This window comes from Haliotis asinina, chromosome 8 (assembly GCF_037392515.1).
Source record: "Haliotis asinina isolate JCU_RB_2024 chromosome 8, JCU_Hal_asi_v2, whole genome shotgun sequence".
Lineage (NCBI taxonomy): Eukaryota > Metazoa > Mollusca > Gastropoda > Lepetellida > Haliotidae > Haliotis > Haliotis asinina.
This window is the reverse complement of record NC_090287.1, coordinates 52044358-52064164: the sequence shown is the minus strand read 5'-3', so window position 1 is coordinate 52064164 and position 19807 is coordinate 52044358. Positions and strand designations below refer to the sequence as shown.

General features: G+C 40.4%; 2 protein-coding genes across 5 annotated transcripts in view; both read right to left on the bottom strand.

Annotated features, from left to right (window-relative positions):
* Positions 1–5078: 5078 nt before the first annotated feature.
* Positions 5079–9459, bottom strand: LOC137295115 (S-adenosylmethionine-dependent methyltransferase Rv2258c-like). Its single transcript, XM_067826427.1, has 4 exons — positions 9292–9459; positions 8387–8580; positions 7422–7544; positions 5079–6833 (listed from the first exon to the last, which is right to left on the bottom strand). Exons 1-4 carry the CDS (start codon positions 9450–9452, stop codon positions 6271–6273), a joined length of 1041 nt encoding a protein of 346 aa, XP_067682528.1. The 5' UTR covers positions 9453–9459; the 3' UTR covers positions 5079–6270.
* Positions 9460–11397: 1938 nt separating this feature from the next.
* The window catches only part of LOC137295113 (S-adenosylmethionine-dependent methyltransferase Rv2258c-like), a 36819-nt gene continuing 28409 nt past the window's right edge, over positions 11398–19807 (bottom strand). The window contains exons 1-6 of one of the 4 annotated variants that reach the window (XM_067826423.1): positions 17428–17488; positions 16768–16935; positions 16223–16418; positions 15299–15492; positions 14018–14140; positions 11398–13215 (exon numbers count right to left, since the gene is read on the bottom strand). In XM_067826423.1, the coding sequence (XP_067682524.1) occupies positions 12653–13215; positions 14018–14140; positions 15299–15492; positions 16223–16383 (1041 nt within the window). In that variant the 5' untranslated portion in view covers positions 16384–16418; positions 16768–16935; positions 17428–17488 and the 3' untranslated portion in view covers positions 11398–12652. Of the gene's footprint in view, positions 13216–14017; positions 14141–15298; positions 15493–16222; positions 16419–16767; positions 16936–17427 lie in introns of those variants that run through there. The other 3 variants (XM_067826425.1, XM_067826422.1, XM_067826419.1) reach the window with 3 other exon arrangements.

Sequence of the window (19807 nt, the reverse complement as noted above, 5' to 3'; positions counted from 1 at the left end):
GGGATGCGTCGACGAACAGGTGAAGAGTCGGTGTGAATGGCACCATAGAGATTCCGGCGCAAACATTCTGTTCGTTGAGCCACCAACGAAGAACTGGTCGTAGCTGCTTTGGAAGACGAATCATCTCCCTGGGGTTGTCGTTCCGGATGAATGGGCACAAAAACATTTGGAGAGGGCGAAGTTGTAGTTGGTCCCTGTAAGTCATTGCTTGTGCCGACGTTAACAACCCTAGTAACTCTTGCCATTGGCGGAGGGTTCTGGGTGAATTCAATGCTAGGGGTAGAATGCGCCGAATCTTGTCCCATCTGTCCTGAGGTACAAATAACATGCCCTGATGCGTGTCGAATATCGCCCCTATGAATTGTGATCTCCGAGTCGGTATTAATTCGTAATTCAGGAGCCACCCTAATTGCGTTAGCAACTTGATGATGAACTGCCTGTGGAGATGAAGGACAACTGGATCCTGCTGAGCTTGAACACAGTCGTCGATGTAGCTCTCGAAAGTGATTCCCCGATAATGCAGGTAGCTTGTTGTCGGTTTGGTTACCCGAGTAAAAAGCCATGGGGCCGTAGATATTCCAAATGGTAGTACCATCCACTGGTAATGACGTCCTTGGAACGTGAACCGAAGATACTTCCGGTGATCTGGATGTATTGGTATGTGAAAATAGGCATGTTGCAGGTCGAGGGAAATCAGATAGCCCCCTTTCTTCAAAATGGTGCGTAGCAGGTTGACTGACACCATCCGAAAGTGGGGTGGTGGTGACAGAAACCGGGCATTGAACTGTTTCATGTTGAATATCAAACGAAATTTGTTTGAATTCTTTTGGCACCAGAAATATTGGGGAGTAGAACCCTGGAGTAACCATGAGTGGGTCGAGCTGTTCTACAGCATGCTTGTCCAGAAGTGTCTCTATGGTGGCCTGAAGAAGCAAACTTTGATCCGGAGGATAAGTGCGTTGAAGAGGAATGACTGTGAGAGGGGAATTCCCGACAAGCGGCATCTGATATCCGTGAGTGAGAATCGCCGAAACATATGGATCTCTGAGAATCTCCCAGTTGGGTGCAAACTTTCCTAATCTTCCGCCCACCGGTGAGTCGAAGATCGGGACGATTGGGGACGGTAGGACCAAGTCGGGCAGCAATCTCTGTGAGTCACTGCTTAGAGGTGCCACTTCCAGTGTCGGGACCTGTCTTGGTGGGACGGCGAGAGGCGCCGCCTCGAGAAGGTTTTCTACTCCTGTTCCGTGTTTGGATAAAGGGTCTGTCACGAAAGCAGTCTTTCAAATCTGGGTTAGTTGGAGAGAAACGAGGCGTTCTGCGTTGTTTCAGTGAACTTTGCAGCTGCGATTTCTGCATTTTCAGTAATTTAACAGAGACCCGAAAATGAGTGTCCTGATGCACCTTGTTTGAAACTTCTCCAATGTTACCACCAAAAAGCATATCTGAGGAAAAAGGCTGTCTAAACAATTCAGCCTTGAAGCGTTCATCCCAAGATGAAATGTTGAGGAGGCCTCTCCTGCGCACTGCAAGTACTTACCCGAAAAAATGGGATAATTGGTCTAGAATGACCTGAAACTGGTCTAAGACCAATGCCATGCATCCCCTGATATAAGCATCTTGGTCATTATATGCGTGATCAACAGCTACAGCAACAGCATCCACTGCCGAAATAGCACAATTGATAAAGGGCAGTGTGCGACGAATAGTCATATCCATATGAGCCAATTCCCTATCTTCCACAAAGAAAGGTGAAGCAGTGCATTTGCCACATAGGGTAGAAATATCCTCGTCAACTGATGGAGACGAAGCCAACACAGAAAACCCATGGCCGTGAGCAATGGATGGCATAAACTTGGGTGAAGACAAACCATCCTTCACGCGTTTCAATTTCTTAAACGCATCATCTAATGAACTTTTCATTTGCAGAATGCACAGTCGTGGTGGCAGGAGAATGGTCGGTAGGTCTCTATTCTTCAGAGCATAAGACACATTAAGGTCATCCGGAGATCTGCTCACCGACAGCTGAAGCTTTTCAACAATCCAAGCAAGTACATGCGAAGGTTCTACTAAATCAAAACTACCCTCGGTAGAAATATCCGAGTTATTTGGAGAGCGGGGTGAGGGTTGATGAGATACACCAGTGGAAGACAGGTTACCAGCAACTGGAACTGAACTTGACGTAGTCGAAGGTTGACACTGATTCCAAGCTACTGTAATAGCCCGAAGCATTGTATTTAAATCTGGTCCTTGAGAGGAATCCTGATTAGGATTCCATGATTCAGGCAGAATTGTCGCCCCCGTCACATGATCCGAATCAGTTTGACGTGAGGGAGAGCGACAGTCCCTGGAACTATACCAGCGTCTGGATGGGGAGCGAACTGGTGAAATCAAACGAACCATAGCATGTTGACTAGTCGGGGAGACAGAAGGATGGGATGACCTAACTCGATCTGGCGATCTGGATCGATTAGTAGAGCCTGACCTACCATCCCGATGGGATGATCTTGAGCGAGCAGGTAAACCTAAACGCTGAAGTGATCCAGTCCGGGAAACAACCCCAGAACGCTGATGCGAATCACATAAGTGGCGTGAATCGGGATGAGCTGACGAATCAAATTGATGAGGCAAACCAGTTCGTGTACTTGAATCAATTCGATTCCATGACTCACTTTGTCTAGAAGCCGTGGTTCGAGAAACTGCCTCAGTATGATTAAGTGAAGCTGAACGGTGTACTGAACTGGTTCGGCGATATGAAACATCACGGAAAGGTGAACCAACCCGTTCACCCAAACCTGTACAAGGTGCATTGAAACAGCCATGTGAATTGATTCTATCTGGTGAATTGATTCGACCATGTGAACTGATTCGATGTGGTGAATTGATTCGGCCTGGTGAATTGATTCGATCTGGTGAATTGATTCGGCCTGGTGAATCAGTTTGGCGACGTGAATCCAAACGGGAGGAAGTGCCGATACCACCATTTGAATCAATACGTGTTTTAGTATGATCAATAGAAACAGACTGGCGACCAACGCCACGCTGCTGGGGTGAACATGACCGCTCAGTCGATCTACGAGATGGATTCGAGACAACCTGTCAGGCGATCTAGACCTACTAGAACTTGAACGTTCCGACGAAACAGATCGATGAATCGAACGTGATCACCTTGAATGACTTGGAGAAACGGAATTATTTGGTAATGCAGGTGATGCAGATCGGTGAACCGAAGCGATTGTTGTCACGTTTTGAGACGAACCAGAGGCCCTAGAAACCAAGAGTGTAGACCGCAGATCGGGGGAGACAGTAGATACTAAAGGTTTATCCATAACAACTACCCTAGAGCCGGCCTGAGACGTTGAGCCAGGTGAAGAATGCGTCCCCAAAAGCTTCCGAAAATCTTCCGAAAGGTAAGAATCTGAAGAAGCGTCAAAAAAATCCTCCGCCTCGGAGAACGGGGATTTCAAACGACGAGGGGTGACGGTAGGACGATCCAGGCGTGGTTTCTTGGTAGGAGTGGGGCCTTGGTCAGCAGATGCATTCCTAGCTCTATCTGCAATCCTACGAGCACAAACCCGCTTATAAGCCTTGAAATCTTCAGTTGATAAACCTGCACACTTCTCACAACGTTTCTCCCAAGAACATTGACCCACACAATCAACACACGATATGTGTGGGTCCAAAGTCGAAAAAATAGTTTTACACTGAGCGCAAAACTTACGCTTCTTGTTCGGAGGATCTGTTTTCCTCATAATACAAAACAACTCAAACTCTATACACGAACTAAGATACGTCCACTCTGTCGTGCGACAAGAAGAAGAATGATCTCTCTGAGGTAGTCACGTGGGTAGATAGGGGAGCATGCTGCATGCTCTGCATGGGCTAAGGGACCCGTCCTGTAAGGAGAGCAGCCTAGGGAACACGGGCATATGGACAAGAGAGGCCTACAGGAAAGTTCTAAGTCGTTCCACTCAGCGTCGAAGCAAGAGAGAGAAGTGCAAATCGTGAGATAGGATAAGTTTAAAAATTTACATTTCTCATGTGCAAAGCATGAGTACAGCATTTGACTATAAAAGAGCCAAATGAATCTCACCATTTCATCCATTATCTTTGCCAGTACTGTACACGGCAATGGGGCGTCTCAACGCTGCCGATCGAAATCAGGCAATTGGATGATTGCAAGCTGGCGAATCAAACAGTGAGGTGGCAAGGATCTTCAAAGTTCATCCCAGCATAATAACTCGAATGTGGGATCGATTTTGTCAAACAATTTCGACGAATGACCGTCCAAGATCAGGAAGACCTAGAGTCACCACACCTGTTCAAGATCAGTACACCCGGGGAACCCACCTATGTGACTGCATGGTGAGATGGTGTAACGCGGTGCTGATATGGAACCTGGCAAACTGAAGGTGCGTGTGGTTTAGCGATGAATCCCGTTATCTCCTCAGGCGACGTGGTGGTAAAGACCGTGACTACATACGACGTCATGAACGTTTTGCTCCTAACTCTTCAGACAGGTGGACAGATTCGGTGAAGGGAGTGTTATGGTGTGGGGAGAGAATCTCATACACCCGCAGATCGGAACTTGTGCTTGCCCAAGGCAATCTGACGACCAATCGATGCATTGACCAGATTGTCCATCCGCAAGTCCTTCACCTTGTTGACCGTCAGCCCTTCCAGCAGGACAACGCCAGGCGGCTTACAGCACTTGCCACCGTGGACTACCTAGCCAATAACAACATCAATACCCTCCCATGGCCCTCTAGATCCCCGGATCTAAACCCAACCGAACACCTCTGGGATCAGATCGCTGGACGGGTACGTCGACGTGTCGTAATCCATCATAGAATCTTCAACAGTTGTCCCACATGCTGCATGAGGAATGGAGAAGGATACCACAACTTAACATCCAACGACCCACGTGGTACTGACTTCAACACCACCTGCCACCTGGTGGACAGCAGTAATGCCTATTATTCTCATGAAATGGACAAGATAGCAATGCATTGCTCCAAAACATTTCATTCATGTATCGTTGTTTTCCGCTGATCTACACGTCTTGGAATAACACCCAGTTTTCATGTAAGAACTTTATTCTTAAAAAACTCATCGAAAGAGATAGCATGACATATTGCAATACATCACAAATTGTCTCAAACGAGTAGAAGAAACACACTTGACTACCAAACAACATTACAAGGTATGAGGAACCGACATACATCAGAACACACGTACATTGGTAAAGGCCTACACAAGCAGATGGCCTGAAAATATGTGATTTATTGTTTATCGATGAAATACAATCAAAATCGACACATATAATTCTCTATTGTATTTGTCCCAGATCTGGTCACTGTGGCGGCTGTATATAATTACAAATATGTTGTATAATTATTGTATTCCAGATTTGGTTCCTTCGAAGATACATACACACGTACTTTGCTATGTTTATTTAAGACAAATAAGAACAGGTTTCATCAACAACACTAGTACAACAAAAATTAATACTTCACAATTTTTCGACCAAATACTCACAGAAATATTCTTGACAGCCGTTCTTGACAAACTTCAACACGAGATGGAAATTCAAAGCTTGTGAGTGAGCAAAATCTGCCCGAGATTATGTTGTGCTGTGTATCTGCTCACTGCACTATGTCACAGGCAATTTGTATGCATCATGTGTATGAACAGCTGACATGCGATTTGTATGCATGAGTATGGGAATGTGTGTCACATACACTAGCATGAAGATCTCCTTACCAGACAGCGTATTTTCAAATTGAAGGTAACGCGATCCGCCCTATCCAGTTTTGATCTCATAGTCACAGACCCTGAACTGAATTATTTTACCTACTGACCAGTAGTTCCTGCAGTTGTAAAGATTTGAATATAGCAAGTTCCGACTTCTTCAATTTCTGAATCACCCATGTCACTGCTGCTCCTTTGCAATGAAAATGGGATTATAGTTTTCTGTATCAAACTCATATGTATTTAGAGCTTAAGTGTCTTCCATTCAGTCTCATAACTCTCATGGTGACTTCTGGAGAGAAATAAAGAATTCTCCACTACATCTTGGAAGCACCCTAAACGATTTGAAATATATTTGTACAGTTATTCATTGAAAACTTTTGTACTTCACTAAGAATGTGTAATCCCAAATATACATACGTTCGGTCAAACTTGTAGCACCTCAACATTCAGAAATGGAACGAAATACTTCTACTGGGCAATTTTCCAGTCAAATTCCAAAGCAAGGACTACCAAAGACTACTTCTGACAGACAAAGTGGATCTCCTTCTCATCAGTGTGACTCGTAGACTCGTTTACGATGGTGAAACCAGCTTTGGCAACCATCTCTCTTGCCAAAGGTGCATCCCATGTTGCCCCAAGAGCTGCAGAGTCAGGCTGACGGAAGCTCTCAGGGATGCACATGAATGTGCTTGCCCAGTAGTAGAACATAGATGTCCCGTTTGCAACGTTACCAGCAATTCCTCCCTCAATTCCCACGTCAATCATGCTGTAAATACCCCCCGGTTTGAGACATCGGTAGATCTGGTTTAAGGCCTGTTGTGGACATGTTAGGTCGTGAATAACATGGCGAGTTAGTATCCAGTCGAAACTCTCGTTGTACTTTTCAGATATTGTGTCAATATTGTCACTGCTAAAAGTGATATTCTGAATTCCACGGCTGTATGCATATGCTCTGGCTTCTTCCAGTGGCTGGCTTGCCACATCGGAACCAAGGAAGGTGCTGTTCTTGAAACGAGAGGCTAATTTGTTCACCAGGACTCCTGTTGCACAGCCAATTTCCGCAACTGTGATCCCAGATTCTGTAAGTGAAATGAAATGAAGTTAATGTGACAGATATATGTACCCATTTCATGGCTACACACCTTGAGCTTTTTCCTGAGGTAAATCAACTACCAACCGTTTACTCGGGTATATTTAACATGTGGGACAGCATTGGATGGTAAAGGAGGGGTCTTGATGACACGTGGCTCTAGACAAGACCGTAATAGTCTTTTATGTAATAGATTCCAATCTGTTTCAGTAAATAGTGGGAAAGTCGTGCAATGACAAGAAGGCCTATGTTGACATCTACCATAAAAAGCCCCAGCTCTAAGAAGTTGTGAAGGTGTGAATCCAAGTTAAATTCCAATGAAGTTTTTACCTCCGATTCAGAGATATGAAAGTGTCGTGGGCACACGGTATCTTGATCTACACGCAAAAGACATTTTACTTTCATTACTATTTCACAGTTGCTTTTTGTTGTCTGTTGTAAACCTGATAAGGTTTCCAAATTTTATTGAGGGCTTGTGAATGAGAAATTTCATAACCTATTGTGTAATTGTAATCCGAAATGATTCTGGTGTAGGAATCGTTTCTAGTGCTTTCATTATTTTATTACATCTACCCACCTAACCATTGTGCCATCTGAGGAATGGCAGGCAGGATGTCCGTATCCACTATATCTTTCTTGATTGTCACCAGAATCTCTTTTAGTATGTCAAACTTCTCAGAACTTTCGCTGTAGTCCATTCCTATAAACAGAGCATTGTGCCATTATACACACTGGAATGCAAAGTATGACGGTTGTGCGCTGCAAGAAGTTGACATCTTACTTTAAAGGCAATATATACACTTTTCTGCAAATAAATAATGCATATTATATGTAATCAGGTCCCAATAGTTTCGAAAGTGTGTGACATCGTGCCATTAAAACTGGAGCTGCTGGAATTTGCTAGTCATAAAGTTTGCCCGACATCAACTAAAACAGATAAAAAGTTTCAAGGAAAAGAAAGCCACATTGTGTGAATGAAATCGTGTCATTTGTAATCCGTCTTGTAAATCAATGATACTAATTTGTGTTTTCTGTCACCTTGAATCATTATCTCTACACTGGACCAAAAAGATCTTATTTGCATCTGACTATCAAATTATTATGAAGTGGAGTTTTGAAAGCATCACTTAAATAGTGATGTTTATAAAAAACATAGGCACGACTTTAAGGAGTGAATCGTGGTTATTAACGTCTTATGAAGGACATCATAAAGTGACTAGTTTGTCATATTGTTCATTCTGAGAAGATTGGGGCAGATAACAATAGTTACAAGTATTTCATGAACTTGAATAATAATGATGATAACTGTATGTCAGTATATGAACAGGTCTTGCCAGGATTCGTCCCAGGATGGACTTTTTTCGAGAGAGAAAGTTTTTCCTGAGATATTCTTCGAATGAAAACTGACACCTAACTTCGCTTCTTTCTCCACGTCCACTCCTTGCTGGCTTACTACACATGTCTAGGAATGGAAATGCACATCATTTTCTACGCATCATATAGATGAAATTATTTTGACACGTATATATGCCATGATCTTACCGCCAAGGTTCTCTTGTTGAGCACAGGCCTTAACATTATTATATCTCATACCCAACTGTGGCAGAAGTCTGGAAAATATTGACATTGTCACTAATGTTTGTTTGTGATCTTCTTGAACATGGAACTTTGTGGACATGTCATCCACGTTGATGACTTCCCCGACAGCCAGGGAACCCAGGATCTCACGTACATACCTTTGGACATAAACATACAATGTACGTCATTAGAACATGTATTTAGTGGAATGATACCAAAATTCAATCACATATAGTCCTGTAATAGTATAAAGTCGATATTAGGGACAGTGCCTTTCCCATGAACAGGTTCTGGTAGCCAGTGGTTCTTATGGTTTTCGTCACCCAAAGGTCGCGAGAAAAACTATTATAGGGACTGGACAAGAAATGTTTATATCGGGTCCAGTCTGTCATTGTACATGAGTTGATTGTGATGTTTTTAGATGGATGCGATCTACTAATGTGTTTGACAGTGTTGTTTGTCACCGCTTCTTCAGTACATGTGCAACCAAGAAAATGTTTGAGATGGATCCATTTGATCAATGTGCCTCTAAAATGTTGTTGTTAGTTTGCCATCCCTTCTCCATGCTTCCCTGCATGTGGCAGTGCTATTCAGTGTGAAACAGAGTTGTTATTGCAGTGCGGTTTTGATTGTTAGATTCAGAAAAGTAGTGTGCTTGCTTGACTTTTTAAACAGAATATAGAAAATGTATCTGTACTGGCGCTCTATTTTTCTACTATTGTAATTCATTTGCAGTAATGTGTATTCTTAGTTATATCTTAGTTATTTCCATTAACTTTATATTTAACGTATGTCTGTTTTGATTGTTGGTTTCAGAAGGATGTATGTTATTGACTGATTGCTGGTTAACACATCGGTTTCCACAATACCTTTCTCGAAGGTTTAGCTTTTCAGCCACTTGTTGTGATGTAAGAGGCTGTTTGGCTTCAATGAGCACGTCCACTACTCCTAGGTCCCGTGCCAGTGACAAACATATCATGACACCACTGACGCCAACATGGTTCATCATCTTCTTTGAGTAGTCCGACATCTTCTTGAGTAGAGGGATGGTTGTGTTGAATCTGAATCTTCTATAAAATAGGCCAATGCAAAATTCGTTTGATATTATTGATCAAAGGTTGCAATTGAATTGAGTTGAGCTTCACGTGGCATTGGCATTTTGTAAGCCATATAGTGACGAGATCAGGTTGCGTTTATTACCTTGTAAGACCATGGTCCAGGAAAGGTTTTGTTTCAAAAACATGTATTTTCATTTCACTATCATTTGTAAAAGACGCAACATGTCACGGCATCAAATACAAAAGCAATCAATTCGTTATTCTCGTTACAAAACTACAGTTTATGATTCAGGTCACCTTCCCTCAGGACATTTACGCCAGATGCCCGTTCACATGGGAAAGTAGATCATTCAGAATTCTTCACAACATAGTTGGAGTTCCTTGCAGTCAAGAAGTCCACACAGCAAAGCAAAATGTGTGTGGTGGTGAACACTTCATTGCAAGAGAGACACACAGGAGCCCCATCCACGTCCGTTTTCAACATACAGTCATGAGAAAGACGGCTGTGGCCAATACGACGCCGTCGTACAGCTACTTCATCACGTCTTGACTGACAACCCAAGTAGCTATAACCAACTGTTGGCTTTAGTTCATGAATCACAGGTTGTAGCTTGATATAAATATCAATGTAGATGCATATGTTTGCCTGTAAATAGGTTTATCATCGAGAGGAAGCTTGTTAACTTTACATTATGACATTCACTATGTGACTCAACACTACAGCTTGAATTTGGGGTGAGTATATCAAGGTATCAAGACTCTGAAATTCTGTCCACCCAACTAAAGGAATATGATATTATGTGGAAAATGGTATTAATGCTCAAATCTGTTAATCCTGATTTGGCAATGAACGACACAGTAATGAAATCTTTCGTTTCATTACAGAATCTTATCTCCAGAGCGGTCCAGAAAATAATATATACACTCCAAATTGATATTTAGGTTTAACAGAAAAAAAGTAAATCAACTGTAAGTATGATGAAAAGTTAATGCTATGTGACTGAGAATAACATCATAGTACCAGGTCATTCTCGTTCTAATCAATGTTTTATCATAACAGAATAACTGAGAAACGCATACTTTGTACTAGGAGACAGACCAAAGGGCGTGCATGTATAGCTACTAAATTAACAATATCAGTATGAGGTGTAGACATCATTTGCGTTGATAATGTGCAGAATGTGCAAAGACAAGATGACTGAAAATAGTCTGGGTGATGATGTTGCAAATGTCAACGAAAGATGATCCCAGTTACTAGCATTGAATACGTACGCATGTAAGTATCTTGTTCATCCAAAAACACAAACGTTCAAGTTGAATACGGTGTGCATTGAGATGCAAATTATGATTCACTGTTTCAAAGTGGAGGAGATGTAGTCGTGAATATGTCTAAATGTATATCTGACAGAGCAATTTCAGAACAGCTTTTCTTGGAACAAATGCTATATTTTCCGGGACAAGGAAAATGGGACGTATTACAGAGTTGACCTGACACCAAAGGGCATATCTGACAATCATATAGAATTTGGAGGTCAGATGCACTGTCCAAACATCGACTCAGTAATAATGTGCGAGCTATGACACTCGCTTCCATTCAACTACGTACTTAAAATCAACTCAAAACAGTGAGAATTCGTACATGGTCACAGCAGCCAGTATTAATCACAGCAAGTGATTATGTATCAGCTTGACGATGTATGCATTTGTTTTGAAAGACGTGTTCGAGATATGACTGCCACATTGTGACGTTGATATAACATTGCTATCTCAATGTAACTATATTCTTTAAAACACCCATCGAAAGAGAGCGCAATATCTCGCAATATATCAGAAAATGACTCAAATGAAGTCAAAGAAACACAGGTATAAGGAGCATGCATACATCAGAACACACATACATAGGCTGACACATGCAAATGGCCTGAAAATATGAGATTTATTGTTTATCGATGAAATACAATCAAAACTGGGCCATATAATTCTCCATTGTATTTGTCACAGATCTGGTTAAATTAATTATAGTATTCCAGATTTGGTCACTTCGAAGGTACGTACACACGTATATTAGTAAGGGCTATGAACAATTTCATCAACAACACTAGTACAACAGACATAATACCTAATATCTCAGATACCAAATACTCACAGGAATATTCTCGACAGCAGGACTTTAACACGAGGTGGAAATTCAAAGCTTGTGCTGTGAGCGAAATCTTATATTGTGCAGTGTGTTTGCACAGTAAACGTCTGAATGCCTCAATGCATTAGTATGCACCGTGTGTAGGGACAGCTGACATGCTATTTGTATGCATGAGTATGGGAATGTGTATTACATACACTAGCATGAAGATCTCGTCACCAGATAGAGCATTTGTAGACAGGGGGTAACGCGATCCGCACTATCCAGTTTTGATCTCAGTCACACACCCTGAATAAGTGTTTCTTATTTTTGTCACCAAAATCAAATGGTTCAAGACTATGTAAACTTTGTAACCAACATCAAATACAAATATTTTATCATAATATTCATCAGCGTAATACACATGTAGTCTCATATGTACAAAACAGTGACATTTCCAAAGGCTTATTTGCGTGATGTGGCCATGGAGATGAAGTATTGTAAGGCTTACTTAAATATAACGTTATATTTTCTCTTGTATTACGAAAGGCTTCATATTTTGTTTTTTGTTTAGTATCACGCTAAACAATATTCTACCTATGTAGCGGCAGTCGGTGCATAATCGAGTCTGGACCACACAATCCTGTATTCGAGAGCGTAACGATCTACGCACTTGGGATACAACGGTTAAATAGAAAATAAGTGTATGAGGCTTTTTATGAATATATCTTTTTTCTGAATGTGTGAGATGATGCTTGGGTAAATCTTTCTAGTAAAGTGGGGATTAGTGGAGGGACTATAATGGAATTTCATTTAAATACCCCTACCTACAAGTTGGGTTACCTTCTCTTGGGGGTTATATAAGTACTACAAAGATCCGCATGGTATGTGTTAAACCAACAGCATATCGTCATGGATTAAAGCACGATTTGTCAAAAGTTTTTTGTGTGTCTGTGCGTGCGTGCGTGCGTGTGTGTGATATAACATGCAGCTCTGACATTATCTGAAATGCGTTGCTGGAGGGTGACGAAAACACAACGTTGTATACCAGTTCTACTTCTGACAGACAAAGTGGATCTCCTTCTCATCAGTGTGACTCGTTGACTCATTGATGATGGTGAAACCAGCTTTGGCAACCATTTCTCTTGCCAAAGGTGCACCCCATGTTGCCCCAAGAGCTGCAGAGTCAGGTTGGCGGAAGCTCTCAGGGATGCACATAAATGTGCTTGCCCAGTAGTAGAACATAGATGTCCCGTTTGCAATGTTGCCAGCAATTCCTCCCTCTATTCCTACGTCAATCATGCTGTAAATACCCCCTGGTTTCAAACATCGGTAGATCTGGTTTAAGGCCTGTTGTGGATACGTTAGGTCGTGAATAACATCGCGAGTTAGTATCCAGTCGAAACTCTCGTTGTATTTTTCAGATATTGTGTCAATATTGTCAGTGCTAAAAGTGATATTCTGAATTCCACGGCTATTTGCATCTGCTGTGGCTTCTTCCAGTGGCTGGCTTGCTACATCAGAACCAAGGAAGGTGCTGTTCTTGAATCGAGAGGCTAATTTGTTCACCAGGACTCCTGTTGCACAGCCAAATTCCGCAACCTTGATCCCAGATTCTGTAAATGAAATGAGATAAAGTTGGACGTCATTGAGGTAGGTGTGTGTACCCTTTTTGTGCCTAACTACCCTCTGTTGTTGTTTTCTTTTCTTTTGAAGTCAATCAACTACCAGTTGCTTACTCGGTTAAGTGTTACATGTGGACGATTGAACAGCTATGGGTGGTAAAGGAGGGCCTTAAACAAGACCGTAATAGTCTTTATGCAATATATTGTAATCCGTTCCTGTATTCAAAGGGAAAGTTGAGCAGTAACAAGGCCAGTGTTAACAGCTGCCATAAAAAAGCCTACGCTCTAAGCTGCCCGCCAATACGTTGTTAATGTGTAATTCCTTGACACCAAGTTAAAAGACCAATCAAGTTTTTACCTCTGTTTCAGAGACGTGAACGTGTCGTGTACGTGGTCACAAGACATCTTGATCTGCACGCCAAATACATTTTACAGCTTTTACCCTCATTATACTTTCACTACTATTTTATATTTCCTTTTTTATGTCTTTTAATTTTTTTTGTGATCCGAAATGATTCTGGTATAGGAATCGTTTATAATACTTTAATTATTTTATTACATTTACCTACCTAACCTTTCTGCCAATTGAGGAATGGCAGACAGGATGTCCGTATCCACTATATCTTTCTTGACTGTCAGCAGAACTTTTTGTGAACTTGAAGATGAAGTTTTCAAAGTTTATTAATGGCTAGTGAATGAGAAATTTCATAACCTACTATGTAATTGTGATCCAGAATGTTTTTTGCGTAGGAACTGTTGCTAGTCCTTTAATTATTCTATTGAATTTACTTACCTAACCTTTGCGCCATTTCAGGAATGGCCGACAGGATGTCCGTATCCACCATATCTTTCTTGACTGTCACCAGGACTTCTTTAAGTATGTCAAACATCTCAGGACTTTCGCTATAGACCATTCCTGTAAATAGGACATTGTGTCATTAAAAGAACGTATCAATATTTTACACATTGGATATGCGCGCCCCAAAATTGTTGAAAGCTAACATGTGCACGGTTGTGCGCAGATCTGAAACTAATTGTGCCAAAACGATTTCTGTGATCACTGAAAATAAAAAAGCACGTTCCTTTGTTCTGATTAGAATACATCTTGAGGATCTTACTCTGAACCCCATCATGTAGTTCTGTTTGTTTTAACTGTTCTTAACAACATTGCATCTAAGATGGTCTGCAATCGATTCTGAGCAAGGCATAGCCTGGAATTATTTATCAAATAGCAAATCTTTTTCGAAAAGAAATGCATTAGCTTTGCATGATGCGACACTAATCAAATACCTGACCTAGTCGGTTGCCCCATACGAAAAGGTGGACACTTGTTCAGCCATCACAAAACAAATTTCCAAGTAACAAACAGGTTTTGGAAAACATACATTAGCCCATGCATCTCTAGCTTTTGAGTTGTATAACGAATATTGAAATCTTCATGGATCGCAGCACAAACGTTGCAAATACTTTATGCCAAAGAAACTTTACGCATTCAAATTGCGTAAGCATATACGTCTTTTATTGCATCAATAGGAAGTCTATGAGGCCCAAGATATGTAATATAACCCGACATATAGCCGAAAATGTGTGAGATTGGTGTCTTCCAGACTGGAGCTGCTGAAAATTCTACCAAAACAGATAAACGTTGTGAGTAATAAGGGAAAAAGGGAAATCACGTAAATGTAATCATATCATATGCCATCCGTCTTGTGAATCCATATTACATGTTTTCTGTCCCTTTGTCGTTATTTGTGTACTGTACCTCAACGATCTTATTTGTAGCCGGCTAACGGATTATAATGAAGTGGAATTTTGAAAGCATAAATAAAATCAAATTAATAAATGAATCTTGGTTACTAACGCATTCTGAAGGACATAAAATGACTATTTTGAAATATTGTTCATTATGAGAAGATGGTGGTCGATAACGATAGTTACCAGTATTTCATGAACTTGAATAATAATAATGATAACTGTCTGTCAGTAAAAAGTTTATGAACAGAAGTCTTTCTGGGATTCATAATATATATACTAGCCATATGGGATTTGACACATAAATATGCCATGATCTTACCACCAGGGTTCTGTTGTTGAGCACAGGCCTTAACATTGTTATATCTCATACCCAGCTGTGGCAGAAGTCTGGAAAATATCGACATAATCACAAGTGTTTGTTTGTGATCTTCTGGAACATGGAACTTTGTGGACATGTCGTTCACGTTGATGACTTCCCCGACAGCCAGGGAACCCAGGATCTCACGGACATACCTTTGGACATAAACATACAATGTATGTCAGTAGAACGTGTATTTAGTGCATTGATACCTAAATCTCATGATATATAGTCCTAATATATATAATCGTATAAAGTCAATATTAGGAACAGTGCCCTTCACATGAACAGGTTCTGGTAGTCAGTGGTTCTTATGGTTTTGTTTACCAGGAGGTCGCGAGTAAGAAAAAATGTTTACAACGGGGCCAATCTGTCATTGTGTCTGTATGTGATGATTGTGACCGCTTCTGCAACAGATATGAAGACAAACATATGTTTTGAAGTGGGTGCAATCTACTAATGTGTTTATCAGTGTTGTTCGTCACCGCTTCTTCAGAACACGTGTAAAACACAAAATGTTTGAGATGGTTCCATCAATGTGTCTGTCAACGTTGTTGTTAGTTTGCCATCGCGTCTTCAAGGTATGTGGCAGTGCTATTCAGTGTGAAACAGCGTTGTTATTGAAGTTAGTCTTTGATTGGTATATCAAGTAAAGGAGAGTGGTGTGCTTGCTTGACCTTTTGAAAAAGAGAGTATCGACATTGTATCTGGACTAGCGCTCTATTTTTCTACCATTGTAATTCATCTGCAGTAATTTGTATTCTTAGTCAAATTTTAGTTATTTCCATTAACTTTGTCTTTAACTTATGTCCGCATTCATTGTTGGGTTCACAATGATGCATGTTATTGACTGATTGCCGGTTGACACATCGGTTTCCACAATACCTTTCTCGGAGGTTTAGCTTTTCAGCCACTTGCTGTGATGTAAGAGGCTGTTTGGCTTCAATGAGCACGTCCACTACTCCTAGATCCCTCGCCAGTGACAAACATATCATGACACCACTGACGCCAACATGGTTCATCATCTTCTTTGAGTAGTCCGACATCTTCTCGAATAGAGGAGTGGTTGTGTTGAATCTGACTGATAAAAGATATTTGTAATACAAATGTCACGAGGAAAGTTTCTATAAAATAGGCCATTGCAAAATCAACCAACTTGAGTTATTGATCACAGGATGTAAATTCATATAAATATCAATATAGTTTACCGTTTGATGTTTACCTTTTATCGTCTAAATAAAGCTTTTTATAATTACTTTATGCTATTCAGTATGTGACTGAACACTAAAGGTTGAATCTGAGATGAGTATATCAAGTTATCAAGACTCTAAATGTTCAAAGAAAAACATGTCATGGTCACGATCGGAATGTACGTGGTTGTCGTAAACAATCTTGTTTTGTGTAAGTGAATACAACAATACACAGCCTACCTTTGTCAAGCTCAACTAGGGCAGGTATGGCACATAGTGTTGTAAGGCAGGACACTCAGGTGCCTTCATAGGCTTCAGGTTCGTTTCGCCCTAAGTAAAGTCACTGGGTCGTTTCAACCTGGGTTGTTTCAGTCTGAGGCTGTTCCCACATTACGGGCTATTTCACCTCTAATCAAGAATTATTTCACCCAACTAATAGAATATATGTGGAAAATGGTATTGATGCTTAAATCTGTTAAATCTAATATGACAACGAACGATAGAGGCAAGAAATCGGTCTTTTCATTAAAGTATGTTATATCAAGATTGGCCCAGAAAAAAATCCTTATACTCCAAACTAATATTTAGGCTTAACAGAAAAAGTAAATCTGCTGTATCTATGATGAAATGTTATAGTTATGTCACAGCATAGTGCAGAGACCAGATGACAGAAAACTGCCTGGGTGATGTTGCTCCAAATGTCGACGAAAGATGTTCCCAACTACTAACATTGAATACATACACTTGTGAGTATCATGTTCATCAAACAAACAAAACAAACAAACAAACAAACAAACACACACACACACACACATTTAGTAAATGGTTTCATCAACAAAACTTGTGCAATAAAAAGTAATAGTTGATTATACAGATGTCAATTTTCGACCAAATACTCACAGAAATATTCTTGACAGCAGAACAAACTTCAACAGATGGAACTTCAAAGCTCGTGTCGTGTGCAAAATCTGCCCGAGATACATTGTGCAGTGTATCTGCACACTAAACTAGGTTACAATGCATTTTATGCTCTGTGTGCAGGGAGAGCAGCTATGTGCCTGTATGCATAAGCATTGGAATGTGTGTCAAGACTCCGACAAGACCTCCCTCACCAGACAGTATATTTTCAGATTGGAGGTAACGCGATCCGTTCCATCTAGTTTCTCTAAATTTCCCGATTTCCCAATCGTTCTTGCAGTCGTAAACATTTTAATAAAACTTAAGTCTAGACTTCCTCGATTTAGTGAGTCACCCATCACAGTGCTCGTTCACAATAACAATGGGATAATTTGTTGCTATCAAAATTACATACACTCAGGCTCGTTAACTACAAGGAAAATTAAGGAATTCTCCACTGCATCATGGCAGCATCCCAAGAAATTGTAGATATATTTGTACTAGTCATTTATTCATTGAATTCCCACCCAAAGCAAAACTATCTCAGTGTAGGGTGCTTTATTTTGATTTACTGTGTGAATTTAAAATGCAGTAATGTAATCCAGTGCTCTTTGAAAGGGAAAACAAGATGTGAATTGTGGTTCTTCATCACATTGCAGTCGCAATAATAGAAGCGGCCACATAAATTGATATAATTTAAACACTCATTTGTTTATCTGTTAAAATTCTGATTGGTGTCTAGGTGAAATTATTTCTGTATTCAGGTGTAAAATGTGGTCGTTTGATTTAAATTGCGTCTTTCAATACTACTCATCTTTGTTGTTAGCTGGTACAGACATAACGGGATGATTTGATATGTTTATATGTATTTCGACACAACCAACCCATGCACGCAAGCACATACATAGAGGATACTAAACGATCTTCCGTGTAATACCATTTTTATCAAACGAGCGAAAGCGAGTTTGATACTAAATCTTTAACGAGTTTAATAAGAATGATATTTCTCGGAAGCGAGTTTAGTATTCTGTTTATTACTCGCCAGCATAAATTGACAGAAACTACCGCAAAATTCCCTACAGTGTGAGGACTCTCAGTTTTCCGCGAGTCAAGCAAGGTCTAGTAAAATTGCGACATCGGCATTAGCATTGTGACGTCACAACTTTGAACCATTTTGACGTCATACGTCAAGCGGTATTACACTAGTGCAATATTGCCGTAAAAATATTACACTGCAGTATCTTCAACAGGCGAGTAATAAAACCCGCTACATAAAAATAACGTATTACGCGCAAGCTTTTATATCAAGAACGTAGAAGCTCTAACTGGAGCGCATGGTGCCTTCTTATTTTTGAAAAAAAAATATGAAAGATGTGGCTCGTATAATGTTTTATGTCTTGTAAAGGCATTTAAAGCAAAGTGACTTGGGAAGGGAACAGTACTGAAGACCAACACACACATACTGTAACACATATGCTTTTTATAGTGATCCCAAATACATTACAATGCGCGAGAGTAAACTGGGCACTGTCTAATAAGAACATTGTTAGTAAGTTGGGTTTGGGGTATGAATGAAAAATTCAAACCGTGGAATATATTGATCAGTTTATTCCAATATTCACTCAAACTGGTGGGATCTGTACATTCAGATATGGAAACAGATACCTCCACACCAGCCTAATCCAAACTGAAGAGTGTCCTCTGAAATTACTTCTCTCTAAATTTAGATAATGCTTGGATACAATGGGATACAATGGTTTAATATAAAGATTCGTGCTTTACTGGATTAGTGGGAGGATTAAACTGCCTTACGTATGGGGTTACACATGTTTGGGAGTATTGTGAAAGCAGTGTTACAATTGTAAGTGTATAAGATGTATGAATAACTCCTTATAGTGAAGAGTAGATTAGTGGAGGGGGGTTACATTGGAATTTCCTTAAAGTAACCATACATGTTAGTTCACACACCCTTGGGTTGTTAAGAAAGGTGTATTACAAAGATGGGTGAGCGACGTCATTGACAGAACGGTATGTGTTTATGTGTTGAAAGAATAGCCAACTTTAGTAAGTAAAGTAACTCCACGTAAAATATGGCGACATAACCACATTGTGCATGCCTCATAAAAACAGTAAAAAGAGGGAATTGTGTGTGAAAGTCAACATTCTTTGTTTGGAATGTTTTCAAAGGCAAATGTGATTGTCCAAGAGAAATGTACTGAGATGACCAGTCAGTGTTTTGAAATGTGTGAAATCATAATTACATGATTTGAAATGACATCCTGATATAAAACTTCTTCTAAATAGCTCAACACATCATAAATACATGTCAAGGCTAGAATAAACACCTCGATCGTTTACCAAAGATACTACTGACAGAGAAAGT

Coding starts and splice junctions, on each gene's coding strand:
- LOC137295115 (XM_067826427.1), bottom strand. CDS start 9,452: ATGTCGGACTACTCAAAGAAGATGATGAACCATGTTGGCGTCAGTGGT. Junction 7,545..8,386: donor TCAACAAGAGAACCTTGGCG/GTAAGATCATGG, acceptor CTCTGTTTATAG/GAATGGACTACAGCGAAAGT. Junction 6,834..7,421: donor TCAGATGGCACAATGGTTAG/GTGGGTAGATGT, acceptor TTTCACTTACAG/AATCTGGGATCACAGTTGCG.